General features: G+C 45.8%; 1 protein-coding gene across 1 annotated transcript in view; it reads right to left on the bottom strand.

Annotated features, from left to right (window-relative positions):
* The window catches only part of Edem2 (ER degradation enhancing alpha-mannosidase like protein 2), a 28,705-nt gene extending 14,456 nt beyond the window's left edge, over positions 1-14,249 (bottom strand). Inside the window, exons 1-5 of the mRNA XM_057781997.1 lie at positions 14,065-14,249; positions 13,725-13,835; positions 11,132-11,171; positions 7,215-7,320; positions 1,832-1,957 (exon numbers count right to left, since the gene is read on the bottom strand). Of these exons, the coding sequence (XP_057637980.1) occupies positions 1,832-1,957; positions 7,215-7,320; positions 11,132-11,171; positions 13,725-13,835; positions 14,065-14,171 (490 nt within the window). The 5' untranslated portion in view covers positions 14,172-14,249. The remainder of the gene's footprint in view (positions 1-1,831; positions 1,958-7,214; positions 7,321-11,131; positions 11,172-13,724; positions 13,836-14,064) is intronic.
* Between the last annotated feature and the right edge of the window lie 557 nt (positions 14,250-14,806).

Below are 14,806 nucleotides of genomic sequence, written 5' to 3'. Positions count from 1 at the left end.
GCAGGTCGGGCTGGTGCTGCAGTGAGCCCCGCTGGCAGTTACTCAAAGACTCTCATCAAGTCAAACACATTGGTAGAGGGGTCAATTTTAGATTCTGATTCAGATAAAAGTTCAGGGGAAAATTATTTTTAAAAGAAAACCTAAAAATAGGATACAAACCAAACCACTAATACAATACAGCCCCTACTTAACAGGTAGGGAAAACCATGCCTGTTACAAGTGACTCAGTTAAAGGTCACAAAGGAGAGTCACACAGAGAGGGAGTTGGAAATGCCTGCACTGACCCCACCCCTTCAAATCCAGCCCAGAGCTTTGTCTATCCTAGCCCTTGCCTCTGAGCCCAGGGAGGAACTAGATGATGAGCCCAAGATAGAGATTTCCTCTCCACCCCCAAGGCAAACAACAGCAGAGCAGTCACACGTCACCAAATTGTGAACTAATTTGTCAAAACTTAGGAGCGCTACAAGGTCCAGACACTCGTGCAGGAGGAATGGGACCTGCTCTCTGGCACAGAGCAGGCAGGGAGAAAGCGTCACAAGCAAGAGGGGCTCAAAGGAGTACTTGAGAGACAGGCAGGAAGTACGCCAAGGAGGGTGTGGTCCGAGAATCCTCTTTCTTGACCTCTAGAGGAGATACTCCGCTGCTGGCTTCATAATTACTCGGTATGAACTTTAGAATATGTATATTACTCAGTGCAAATAATTTTTTAATGAGAAAAAATAGAAGGCGCAGTAAGGCAGTTTTCTCCAGGGATGAATCACACAGGACATGATGTTTGTGAGGAGACACGTGGCTGTGAGCCATGAGCTATGAGACCTGAGCCCAGCTCGCTCTCTCGCCTGGCCCTCCCCAGGGCTGAGAGGCAAATAAATGAGATGGCCAAGGAGCCAGTAGAACGCATGCAATGCCAGTCATGTGTTTGGGTGTGAACCACCCTAGACTTCTACCACACCCAGGAGAGAACACAGTGTCCAGCTGATGCTGCTGAGCCCAGCAGTGATGGCCCCACTGGATAAAAACACAGAAGCTTGGCTCATAGTGCTGAACATGGCTTAACCAGCAAACCCAATCCCTGTCATCTCAAGTTTGCTAAGCATCTTCTGTCTGACCTCAGCTTAGCCTTCCAAAAGACACATCTAGCAGGTACGAACTATGGTTGACAGAGAAATTGAGCCACGGAGCAGGAGAATGACATGGCCAAGATGCTGGGTGGCTGAGGAAAGCCTAGAACCTACAGCCCTAAGGCTCAGACCAAAGCTATTCCCTGGGGCCCTCTCATTCCAGCAGCATGTGACCTGGGAGGGGACAAGAGGGCTCCCTCAAAACAAATGCCAGGACCACTTAATCTGTGAGACTCGCTTGACCTACACCTGGAAGCAGTAGTAACATCCTGAGCCAACACTCCAGCAAGACCTTAAAATGCTCAGGACTCTCCTGACTTCAGCAGTGAGAACTCTCCTGGTTTTTATAGTGGATGCTTTTACAGGGGTAGAAATAGAGATTTGAAGTTTTAAAAGACAAAAATCAGGGGAAAATCTCAGCACTGCCATTCTTACCTCCAGCAAGAGAGGTAGGATGAGAGCCAGATGTGATGGCACACACCTGCTAACTCGGCACTTGGGAGGCAGAGGCAGGACTGTCAAAACCTCAAGGTGAGTCTTGACTATATAGTAAGTTACAGGCTAGCAAGAGCTATATAGTGAGACCCTATCTGGAAGGAAGAGAGGAAAACAGGATTTACTGGGCTTTGTGCCATTGTCACCTTCCATTGCCCCTAACCCACCTTCAGTCCCCACCCCTCACCTCTGCCCCATCTCTGCCTGGCTCTTACCCGGGAGCAGTTTTCGGGCTGCTTCCTCAGCCATCCTGAGGAGAGGTCCAGAACAAGGCCATCCAGCTTCTACTTCCACACCAGCCTTCTTTGACAGCAGATGAGCAGAAAGGAGTCCGCCTACCACTAAAGAAGGCACAAACACAAGTGTCAGGGTCCTGCCAGTTTCTCTCTTATGCAAACTAGAGCTAACCACGCTGCTGGAGTGCCTCACTAGGAAGGAGCCAATAAAAGCCATCCCTATCCAGGCAAAGTGGCACACACTTCTAATCCCAGTGCCCGGGAAGTAGAGTTTGAAGCCATCCTGGACTACACAGTGAGATCCTGTCAGCTTTCATAGTGCCAAAAGGCGCGACGCAATCGGGAGAAAACGGACTTACCCAGCAGAGGACCCTGAATGCTGCGATACTGACCTGTCTGCCAAGGCACGCCCACAGGCGCGACAGCGGCATGACTGTCCAGGAGGAGCCACACACTTTCTGACTCCATCTGAGACTTGCTCCAAAAGAGGGAATGTATGTCTGGTAATGGAAACCTGACCAAAAGCCCACGGTGAGGGAGTTCAAAGGCTCCTAGGGATAAATCTCCTACATGGGGCTGATGAAAAGACATGTCAAACTGCCTTCCAAATAGTTATTTGTCCCCCCATAGATTAATACTTCAAAAGGAGCTTCTCCGAAAGCAGTCAGCATTGTAGTGCTCCACTTATTCCCAATGCAGATTCATAGCAACTACTGAGTGTTCAGCCCTCAACAGAACAAACGCCCTCCTCGCGGCTCAGGAGGTATCTCAGAAGAGGGGTGGCCCGGATGTAAGGGGCAGAGGATGGAGAGGAGTGCTGGGTCTATGGCATGGCCATCGTACTCGCTAACTCACAGCAGCTATGGTCTCTGCACAGGGCCAGGCCGGGAAACATTCCACCACCACCATGAATGATTCGGGTGCTCAGGAGGCCCCATCCCTAGCTGAGGGACCACTGCTAAGTGACGGCTGCTGCTAGGTTGCCCATGTTCCAGTGGATAACCACACACTCCTGTGCAGGCCATATTTACTAGGTATGACGGCTGGGAGAGGAAGTATGAGGAGAAGTTCTAGAGCGAGTGAGAAGAGGGATTTGAGTTGAATATGACCAAGGTACATTATATACATCTATGAAATCATCAAAAAAAAAATCAATCTAAAAAGGGCCATCGAGATAGTTCGGTGAGTTAAGGTACCTACTGCCGAGTGAGACGATATGAGTTCTATCCCCAGGACTCACACAGCAGAAGGAGAAAATTAATCCCTCCCCGAGGCTGTTCTCTGACCCCACACACGTGCTATGTCATTGTGTGTTCACCAACACCCATACAATAAATGAGTCAATGTAATGCAACTTTAAAAACTAAATTAAAATATCCTAAAACTGCGGTTCTCAACCTTCCTAATGCCGCAACATTATATAGTTCTTCATGTTGTGGTGACCCCCAACCATAAAATTATTTTCTCTGCTACTTCATAACTGCAATTTTGCTACTGTTATGAATCATAACATAAATATCTGATAGCAAGATATCTAATATGCAACCCCAGAGGGGCTGAGAACCACTGTTCTAAAACAAACAAACAAGAGTCATTCCTTACTCCCGCCTATTGGACAGCATTAACAGGGTTTTTCCCTTGGTGGTGACAAAAACAATGACCACTCCTTGAAGTCGCCAGGACAGACCAAGGTCTAGGCACTGCTCCTCCTCCACAGATACCAATTTTAAGGTTCAGAGGAACGAAGTGGCTTGCCCTGGGTCACCTATCTGACAGGCGGTAGGACAGTCTGTGGCTCACTTCGGTCTGTCACTCTGTCTGTCGGGAGAAGACAGCTGCCACTGCCTCCATCTTACTTTTCGAGTCATCACACAATATTCAGGGTGTGTGAAAAAGACAGATTCTGTGACTGGAAATACAGCTGACCAGGCACCAGGAAGTGCCCTCTGGCAAAAAGTAACCTGTGACCTTAAGCTTTGGTTTTCCTTCCTCCTGTCTAAGAGGAGCAGAGACAAAGACTGGACTAGGCCAAACAAGTCCTCTGCTAAAAGGTCTCTGCGTGAAGTGAATCAAGCTGGACCCGCATACGTCCCCGAGTGAACACGAGGACAATACAAGCCTCAAACGTGGGTACTAAGCAAAAGTAAGGGGGCTACGTGAGAGCCAAAGTTATGTTTTTAGTTTTAATTACTCTGCCTAAGAGATCCATGAAATAAACATGCCTCTAACATGTGACCCCCTTGCCCAGGGACAGACACTTCCTGAAATGCTGGAGGCTATTGCATATGGGAGATGACAAGCCGTATGGTTTTGCTCTCCTAAACAAGTTTGTTTGACTCAACTGCACCAGATGTGCTGGATCACACGGAGGTGGGCGGTGCACAGGCAGGAAATACGTCACGATGTACACTTGCCCCTGGCTGGACATAGGCCGGAGGTCCCACAGGCAGGAAGTACATCGGGATATATGCTTGCACCTCACTGAACCTGACGGGAAGTATGGTGGCCTTTTGGGTTTGTCTTTATGAGCCTCTGTAAAATATTACTTAGGTTGCCATTTTCTGGAACCCTGGAAAGGTCCTGGCCAGAGTCCATCATCCAGCCAATATTTAACTAAAGTTTGCTTCAAATTTGGCTCAAAAATTGTAGAACTGGTCTTTCTGTCTCAATTCTCAGGTTTAACAGTTAGGGAACAAATCCCAAGAGAGGCCATGACTACAACCAGGAACTCACAAATTTTACGGTCTGAATTTGTGTGAACTGAACAGTCTAGGAAACCTCACATGGTAGCATAAACATGGGCGCTGTGGGCGTCTGAAGGGTTCAGTTTTTCAGTAGTAGAGATCAGACCCGAGACCTTGTCATGCCTGGCAAGTTCTCCACACGAAGCCACATCCCCAGCATTAAGACAGGCTTTGTAGGAAGTGCCACAAGCCACACGGCAGAAATCAACAATAACCTGGGGAAAAAGCACATTCCATTCAGGCCTCTAAGAATCCAATTAGTGGAGTCTAGGAAATGTGCCTACAGTAAATAATACAAATAAAATTTTAAATCTCAAAACAGCATTGCGGAAAGAAAGCTTCTGATAACAACAGAGGTAAGGTGCACCACCATGTCAGACGCTGGGGTTTTCACAAAGAGGACAGAAAATAATTATCAGAAATACACATAAAGAAATGAAAGAGACTGGATATAGAAAGACGTAATAAAAAACAGTGAAAAATATTGACCAAGTATATTTACAAAAGTACCATTTTTTCTAAAGATAAAAATACAATAATGATGTGAAAATTGCATGATTTGCTAGTACACAAGATATACGTGACGAAAGACCTAGAGGACTTGAAGACAGCCAAAGTTACCCAGAGTGCAATAGGAAGATACAGAGTGTTCCCTAGATACAAGAGCAACTTAGGGGGCCGGGCGGTGGTGGCGCACGCCTTTAATCCCAGCACTCGGGAGGCAGAGGCAGGCGGATCTCTGGGAGTTCGAGGTCAGCCTGGTCTACAAGAGCTAGTTCCAGGACAGGCACCAAAGCTACAGAGAAACCTTGCCTCGAAAAACTAAAAAAAAAAAAAAAAAAAAAAAAAAAAAAAAGAACAACTTAGGGGACAGGGTGTGAAGTCACGTTGGAACCAAAATAAATAGGTAAATAAATAATAAATAAATGGGAGAAAATAGGGGAGAGGCATTATTTGACCAAGGAAAAACAGAAACTTATAGACCCAAGAAACCTAAGCAAGATAAAAAGAAACCCACATTGATATACACAATGTAAGTGTATACATTGCAAAACATCAAAAAGAGAAAAGATCTGTTTTCCCACTTTGTTCCCTCAAACAAAGGATTTTAGAAGCGCCTACAGTCTGGGTGACAATGGGAGACGGCTGCACTCATTCGCTGTACTGTCTTCTCAATGGCCACGGGTACTTATTTTCCAGAATAAGATGCATTTTAAAAGGACAGAAACATATTTATCTACAAAGAAATGACCGTGAGATTGGTAAACATTCTTAACAAAATGAAAGCAGAAAACAGTGGAAAAATTTCTTTGATAGACTAAGAGAAAATAATCATTAGCAGCGGCCATACATGCAGAAAAAAATATCTCCCAAAGACCGAAGGAAGCGAGACAAAGACATTTTCGTGTAAACAAAATCTGGGAAAGTTTGCCAAGAACATATCCACGTAAAGGAAAATTCTGAAGTTCTTTAAAGAAAAGACCAATCGTACATAACGAGGCCCGAGACACTAAAGCAAAGACAGCCAGAGAGGTGGTAAGGGGCTGGGGAGGTGCCTCAGTTTGTGCTTGTCCTGTAAGTATGAGGACCTGAATTCCATCCTTAACATCCACGTAAAAGAAGTGGGTGTGATGGTACACACTTGCAATCCCAGTGCCGGGGAAACAGACAGGAGGATCGCTGGGCTCACAGGCCTGCCAGCCCTGCCGAGGCAGCAAGCCCCAGGTCCCAGTGAGGGACCCTGGCTCAGAACACAAGGTGGACAGCTCCTGATGAATATTACCAGGATCTGACCATCTGATCAGGATGGGCCCTTGCATGAACACGTGCATGTGCATGCATGCATGCACAGACACACACACACACTAAACACATGAGTAAACCTAAGCTTCAACTATAAAGAACTATGGAACTACAGTACATGTGTTCTCTGTCTTACCACAGAGAGTAGAGATTTTTTACTACTTCTAGAATTTGTTATTTGTTTAGACTTTGATAAGTTATTTGTTTTATTTGCTAAGAAAGCTATTTTAGAAAATACTGCACACAACTTCAACATTAATAAGAGGAAAATGGGAGCTGGGTGTGGTAGCTCACGTCTGTGATCTCAGCGAGAAGGCTTTGGCTTTGAGGTCAGCTTGTCCTACGTAGTGAGTTGTAATCCAGTCTTGGCAACAGCATGAGAACCATGTCTCAAAAAAAAAAAAAAAAAAAAGCCACTATCGGGGTGTGGTGGTGCATGCCTTCAAACCCAGCACTAGGGAGGTAGAGGTGGGGAGCATACTGAGTTTAAGGTCAGCCTGGTCTATGCAGTCAGTTTTTGGCCAGCCAGAGTTACAAAGTGAGACTAAGTCTCAAAAAGCAAAAAACAATAAACCAAATCAAAAAACCATTTTCATCATCCACAAAGTTCAACCACATAACAAAACCTTCAGGAAAGCAGAGATAAACCTTTCCTGTTCCAACACCAAGGACACAGTATTTACTCTGGGAGGGGGCAGCACTGTCTGTCACTAGTCTGGACCAGTATCCTGGAAAGGTGACCCCCAAAGACCTCATTTCCACTTTTGTAGTCAGAGACCACGCCTCTCTTAGAGGCCCCAGAAGGCAGCGCTCACCTCGGATGTTGGTTTCAAACACAGAGGCATTCACGTCAATATCAAAGTCCACGTTGTCCTGGAGAACCTCCACCACTCTTTGGAATTCAGAGGTATTCCCCAAAATCTGGAATGAAAGAGAACCCTGACCACACTGCTCCCCAAGCATGGACGAAGTTTAGATGCTGGTGTGCCCTCACTCTTTAGTCAAGACTCTGTTGTCGGCTTGGCTATGCCGAGCCAGCAACCACGCAGAAACCTAGTCTAACTTCCTGGTCCATTTAAACGAATCCTGTACAAACAAAGCAGGGGTCAGTAGTGGACATGAGCTGTTTGTAGCTCCCCTGTCCTTTATACCTTGTGGAAAACAATGCCAGTTGCTTCCCAATGTTCTTTACCCCAAAGCCTCCTGCCAGAGGCCAAGCACCCTGAAGCCACTGGCTTCCTTTGCTTCGAGAGGTCACTATGTGACCATACTCTGGTACTGGTGACATATGTCAGAGGCACCTTCGGGAACAAATCTCTTCCTAACAATAGACATGGCTAGCATGGCTTTTACTCTGGCCCTGCTTGAGAACAGACCCAGTTTCTGGAGTGGCGGCAGCTATGTTTCACCGTGGGGTACCAAGCATGAAAATAAAAGCCTTACAATGGGAGAGGAGGAAGCTACAAAGAGCCTGAGTCTCTGGTGCCACGTTACTAATGAGACTCTTTACTAGAAGAAAAAATGACCTCTTGGCTTCCTTTTTCTTTCCTTTTCATTTTTGAAAGATATATTTTATGCATCAAGGATGGGTCACGTTTTCATTCAGCTTCGTGGTTCTTATCCATTTGAGGTTGGTAGGGATTGAACCCATAGCCTCATGTATAAGGTGAGTATTCTGTCAACTAAGCTATACTATTCTCTCTTTTACTTGGGAAAATAAATCTGTTTAAATCACCAGTCAAATGTTTTACATATGTGTGTGTCTACATGTATGTGTATATAAACATATGTTATATGTAGATATACATACATGGAGGGAGAGAACATGTAGGAAGTACAGGTGGAGAGAAGACAGAGAGACTGACAGAGAGAGAGAGAACAAACTTGTTTGCTTAGATGATCTCATACAGCCCAGGCTGGCCTCGAACTCACTATATAAGCCAAGAATGGCCTTGGACTGCTGATGTTCCTAGGATTGTGTCACCATGCCTAACCTGATATATATTAATTTTTCTGCTAATATCACCCCAGATTTTCCTTGAATACTCTTCCTCCCATAATTCTGGAGTGGGTGATCCCATGTCCCCAGCTGTGGAGTGGGTACTTCACTAGGACCAGCCAAGGTACCATATCCCTTCCCCAAGTGACACTATTTGGAAATACATATGTGATCTAAATCTGATCAGTAAAAACTTACTCCTTGGATTAAAAGGAACGGATGATACTTTGACCATACTGTTTCTTAAACTGGAGTATGCCGAAAAGCAACAGGCTGACGTACTGCTTATGAAGACCGAGAACACAGCAGGCAAGAAAGCAGAGATAAAAGGTGGAAGGAGACCCCTACTGACGTCATCTGTCTCTCTGGATCAGGTCTGAGGCAGCCTTTGATCTAGACTTTTTAGTTATCTGATTGAGTTTGTCTTCCTGCCTAAGTCAGTTGAACTGAGCCTCTTGTTTGCAGTCCAAACAATTCCTGACTATCCCAGTGCTCAAGCTCTCTAGGACTGGGAGCCAGCCTACCTGCTGTCCGGTTTCTCTCGCTGTTCACCTTCCGCTAGCTATCTTCTCTGCAGTAAAACTACCCATTCTCCTCCAGTTCCCTTTCCTCCCATTCAAAACTCCAGCTCCTCACTGGGGAGTGTCACCTGTCCTACCATGCCTCTGATTCTTCTCCCCTTCAGAACCCCTGAGAACTCCATCCACTACTGCAGGGTCTCTATTCCTTTCTACATTAAACAAGACAAGATGAAAAGACCTTTGCAATGGCAGAGGCCTCATTCATCCTTGTATTTCTCCAGAGTGCCAGATGCAGCTCAGGAAGCAATTACTTGACAAATGTTTGTTGACTTCACAAACCTTTCTTCACTCGGCAGTCCGTGATCTCAAAGCAGAAATTTCATAACTTCCTGTCTCATACTTAAGAAATGCCAGCGGCTCCTCCGTACTCTCAGATGAAGGAGCGTAGTGTAGCCGGAGCTGCAGCCGCCGGCCCCACCACCCCCAGTGTCACCGGTCCCTCCTCTCTCCAGATTCCTAGAGAACCTGGCCTCCCCCCCATTCGCTGCACTTGCTTCCCTCTCTCCTGCCACAGAGCCTTGCACTAGCTGGCCCGGAGCATGCGTCTTCCATCTCTTTCCCAGTTACCACCAGTTCCTCCTTCAAATTCCATCTCCACTTTCACATCACTGTCTCCAAGAACTTCTCCCAAGCCTCCTTAGTCTAGGTCAGATCTTTTTTTTTCTTTTGGGATTTTTTGTTTTGTTTTGTTTTTATTTCCAAGACAGGGTTTCTTTTGTATATTTCTGGCTGTCCTAGAACTCACTCCATAGACAAGGCTAGCCTTGAACTCAGAGACTGGCCTGCCTCTGCCTCTTCCTTCCCAGTGCTGGAACTAAAGGCGTGCACCACCACACCCAGCCAGATCATTTTTGTTAAAAAACTTTCCAATACAAAGCCCTGGACTCAATGGGTGATTATCATTTTTTATGGCTATTCTTTGATTCTGTGTGTTTCCAGTGCTAACATCTCAAACTCCAGGCAAACAGAGGTCATTTCTGTTTAAATTCGCCATTTTGACTGCCAAGTTTAACTCCATGCTTCAATAACTATTTGATAAATAGATAAGAATATACAAACATATATATAAATATACAAATACATATAACAGTAAACAAAAAAATTATAAGCCAAACCATATTTATATAGTGTTCATAGTCACATAAATATTATAGTTATATAAAAATGAGGAGTGGCCAGGCAGGGTGGTAAATCTTTATCATCTTGGCACTGGAGAGGCTGAGGCAAGAAGATTGCCAAGCTTGAGGTGTGCCTGGCTAAGCAACAAAACCCTGGGTGGGGTGTGTGACCAGGAGACAGTCACGGATTCGAGTCACATTAAATTAAGTTTAAGTCCGAGTTCTGTTTTTAATCTTTCTAAGCATCACACTTCTCAGCTATAGGAAGGAATAAAATAATGAAGTTATAAAACCATGAGATTATTGGAAGGATTAAATGGGATGATGCATGTGTTGTAATCTGAATAAGAAGTAATCACGGGAAACTGTGTGGACGTCTATAGGTTTCCAACAGGTAGCACTATTTTGAGTGGTTACAAAAACTCTACCAAGGGAGTCTAGCTGGAGGAAGTAAATAACTGGGGGGGAGCATAGGGGGAGGACCTTGTCCCTGGTCCATCCTATCTCCTGATCTGTTTCCTACTCACCATGAGACGAAGAAGCATCTCTGCCACATTATTGCCCAAGCACACAGAGCTAGACAATCATGTGCTGAAGCCTCTGAAACCGTGAGCCTACATAAATCCTTCCTCCTTTTAAACTGTTCTCTTGTGTGGTCAAAGCCATGATAAACACTGACTAATACAGCCTGTAAAGGCCTTAGCATAAGGCATACACAAGGCACAGTAAGCAGTGCTGTTATCTTATGGTCACGCACATGGCTACTAGAACGTCTCTGTGTCTCTCACTGACCTGGGCAAGTCTACCGCAGGTCCTCTATAAATATCTGTTCAGTGACTGAACCTGTGTAAGTTGGTTTTCTCTTGGAACTTGGCATTCTCTACTATGCAGTTGGGTAACCAAGGCCTGGTGGCTCAGAATCATGAGATAAAGACCTAGCAGAAGAATTTACTTTTTACCCACAGAGAAGCAACCAAAAGAGGAAGGATGTCGGTTAGGCAATGGTAGTGAGGGAAAGAAATAGGGATACTTACCAGCAAGGTGTCCAGGGCATCAATCAGCGTCAGAGAGAAACTGTAAAAAGACAAAGTCCCAACTGCTTCATAAGAACATCAAACACCAGATTCATAACCGTCCAGATCAGATTCGCCCAAAACTCAAATGAGGTACAGTGATGTCCTTAAATATCCCATGTACAGTTACAACTGAGGAACCAGAGGGGAAGTCAGAGCCTTCTGACTACCTGATGTAGCTCAGCTGTAATGAACACTCGCCCATGTTTCCTGCCATCTTCCTTACCATGGGGAGGCAGCACAGATTGTAACACACTAACAGCTGGAGAATGATGCTCAAGGCTGTGTCACTTATAACATCAAGAGCTAGAAATTACTGGCTACTCACAAGCTGAGGAGTGATGAACAAACTATGATATGGACAAATACAAATCTATGACATTATTAAGATATGGTTATCCGAGTTCTATGTACTAATGAGAAGATCATGCTGTTAAGTGAAAACACCATGTGTGAAGTAAACTATATAGCATGTTTTCATCTGTACTTCAAATAAAAAAGCCATACGAGGGGCAGGACAGATAACTCAGGGGTTAAGAGCGCTTATTGCTCTTGCAGAGGACCTGAGTTTGACTCCCACAACAACATGGGGTTCAGAACTGCTGGCAACTACAGTTGCAGGGACTCTAGCCAGGAGCCTCCACAGCCTCCTGCACACATATGGTACATCTAAATTTGTGCAAAACAAACACACGAATCATTAATAAAATTTAAAAAAGCCATACTGACAGAAAACATGTGTGCTGCTGTTAGGACCAGTAATAGCAGAGGGATAATTTATAGGGCACACGCAAAATTTTTGGGGTAAAGAAGTATTCTAGGGCTGGAGATGGCTCAGGGGTTAAGAACATTGGCTGCTCTTCCAGAGGACCCGGGTTCAATTCCCAGCATCCACATAGCAGCTCACAACGGTCTGTAACTCCACTTACAGGATCTGGCACCCTCACACAGACACACATGCAGGCAAATCATCAATGCACATAAAATGTAAAAAATATTCTATATGCTAGTTGTGTAGTGGTTACTATACATTTAAAATAGGGTATTTTATTATATACAAATTATAACAAGTTCCTTTTTTACAAAGTTAAACTTTAATAAGCTAATTTTTTTACAGAGATATACAACAGCCAGGTGTGTTATATGGCTGCAGCCCCAGCACTGGTAAGGCTGACACAAAGGGACTGAGAGTTTAAAACCAGGCTGGGCTACATAGCAAGATCCTGTCTCAATAATAAATAATACAGATCTGTGCATGGACTCTAGGATGATATACAGGACAGGTAGTGCTGGAGCTCTACAGAACGAGAAAGTCACGCATGATTCCGTTTGCTGCAATTAGCCATTTGTTTGTTCTTGCTTTTTGTTCCAACTATAAAATAAAAAACAGCACAAGCTCTTAGCTTGCTTGTCTAGTTCTTGGCCCAGAAAGCATGCCATCGTTGAAGAATACTTGTTAAAAAAAAAAAAAAGATAATAAGCCAGGAGTGATGGTGAACACCTGCAATCTCAGCTTAGGAAGTGGCGGCAGAAGCGCCAGGAGTTTGAGGTCATTCTCAGCTATGTAATGAGTTTGAAGCCAGCCTGGGCTATGTCGGACCCTATCTGAAAACACACACACACAGCCTGGGCTATGTCGGACCCTATCTGAAAACACACACACACAGCCTGGGCTATGTCAGACCCTATCTGAAAACACACACACACAGCCTGGGATACATGGGACACTATCTGAAAACACACATACACACACATACACACACCGCCTGGGCTATGTGGGACCCTATTGAAAACACACAGGCACACACGCGCGCACACACACCGCCTGGGCTACGTGGGACTCTATCTGAAAACACACATACACACACACACAGCTCCAGATTATAGCCCTAACCCCCAAGAGTGCTAAGAGAATTAAATGGGACGGCACTGAAAGCACATGGCAGTGTTCAATCCCTGTCCGTTTCTGCTAATGCAATGATTCTTCACTGAGCTGGGTTTTTATTCTAGTGAAATTGAAGAATGTGATAGCACAGGAATTACTAACAGAAAATGAATCAGGTGACTTGTGTGCATGGTGGTGAGCGGAACTGAAACTGGGGAGGTGAAGATAGCGGTGACACGAACAGTGGCATGGAGACGGAGGGGAAATATTTCCAGTCATACAGAGAACACAACTACAAAGGACCTTCCATCTGGGGAGAGTAACACCCCCTCCTGGAGCTGGGGGCCCAACTATAAAATGAAGAAGTTGAGTTTTCTGACTCTTGGAAGTTCCTTCAAAAGATTCTGCGACTACAGGAATGTGCCCGAGTGTTCCTGTGTGATGCCTGTTCCTACCGAATCCAGAGGTCTAGCCTGCCGGATTAATCCAAGATTAATCCAAGACTTTTTATACTGTGAAAGCTGTGTAGATTCTGACAGCGTTGGTTTGGATTGAGGGGAAGGGGTTGAATCAGCCCAGGCCGGAAACGTTCCAGAATCAGTGAGACCTTGAAGCCACCAGCCCTCCTAAGACCCCAGCCAACCCCCTTGGCCCTCAAGCTCGCTCTACCTGCCCCAGGTGTCGTGCCCGTCACAGGTGAGAGGTCTCAGCTCATCGTAGGGAAAGGCATTTTCCAGGTAACTGTCGTAGGCGTGGTAGAACATGGCCTTGACTCGCTCCCTGGTGCGAGGGATGAGAAATAAGGTAGGGGGCCAGAACCCAAAAACCAGGCGGGAGAAAGGAGCAGACACAGGACGGAGAGTGGGAACCACCATGTGATTTCTGCCGAGGGCCCAGCAGCGGGACCGATCACGTCAGGGTAGGGGTCCTGGGGCAGAGGGAAGGGAAGGGGCCCGGTGGGCGCTTGCCAGTCCCCAGCCGTGGAGAGCAGGAGCCTGGCCCCCTTCACCTGTAGTGGGCGGGGTCGGGCGCGGTGCCGTCGGGGCCTGGCGCACCATGGTGCAGGGGCAGGAGCACGCACACGAGGCCGAGCGAGATGAGCAGCCGGAAAGGCATAGAGCTCGTGTCCTGTCAGTGCCGCCGCAGCAGCTGCAGCCACGGCCACCCGCTCATCCTCCGATCCGCTGCTGGTTCTTCCGGGGATACGCACCACGACGCCTGCGCATAGGGCAATAAGCCACTCATTTCCTGACTACAAGACCCAAGATGCAATGGGCAGTAGAACACTGGCAAAAGAGCATCTCGGGATATCTACTCTACAGAGAGGAGTTCAACGTGTCTTAAGGACAGTGGCTGCTGTGGCTGCTGTGAGTGATGTTTTCACAACCCTAGTTTCCGTTTGCTGAGCCCTTACTGCGTAGTAAAGCGTCAAGGAACACTTTACAGGTGCTGTCTAGATTAGTTTCTTTCTTTTTTTCCAAATACCTTTTTAAGAAGGGCCCAGCAGGGACTCAAGATTTGAGAAAATGTCAATATAAAGATGGATAAAAAGTGTTCAGCTTTGGTCATTGTTAGACACAGGGTTTCCCAACCACTTCCCCGATTGTGTAAGTAAACTCTAGAATTTTCCAAAAGCCGTCACTCTTAAGGTTTGCAGAAATCCCTTTTGTTCTAGGAATTCGTAAATTTATAACAGTCTTTCATTTTAAGATGCCATGACATCATGGTCCCTTCAGTCTAAATCAACCAGA

The sequence above is a fragment of the Chionomys nivalis genome, chromosome 9 (assembly GCF_950005125.1).
Source record: "Chionomys nivalis chromosome 9, mChiNiv1.1, whole genome shotgun sequence".
NCBI lineage: Eukaryota > Metazoa > Chordata > Mammalia > Rodentia > Cricetidae > Chionomys > Chionomys nivalis.
The sequence above is the reverse complement of the archived record's forward strand: the minus strand, read 5'-3'. Positions and strand labels throughout refer to the sequence as shown.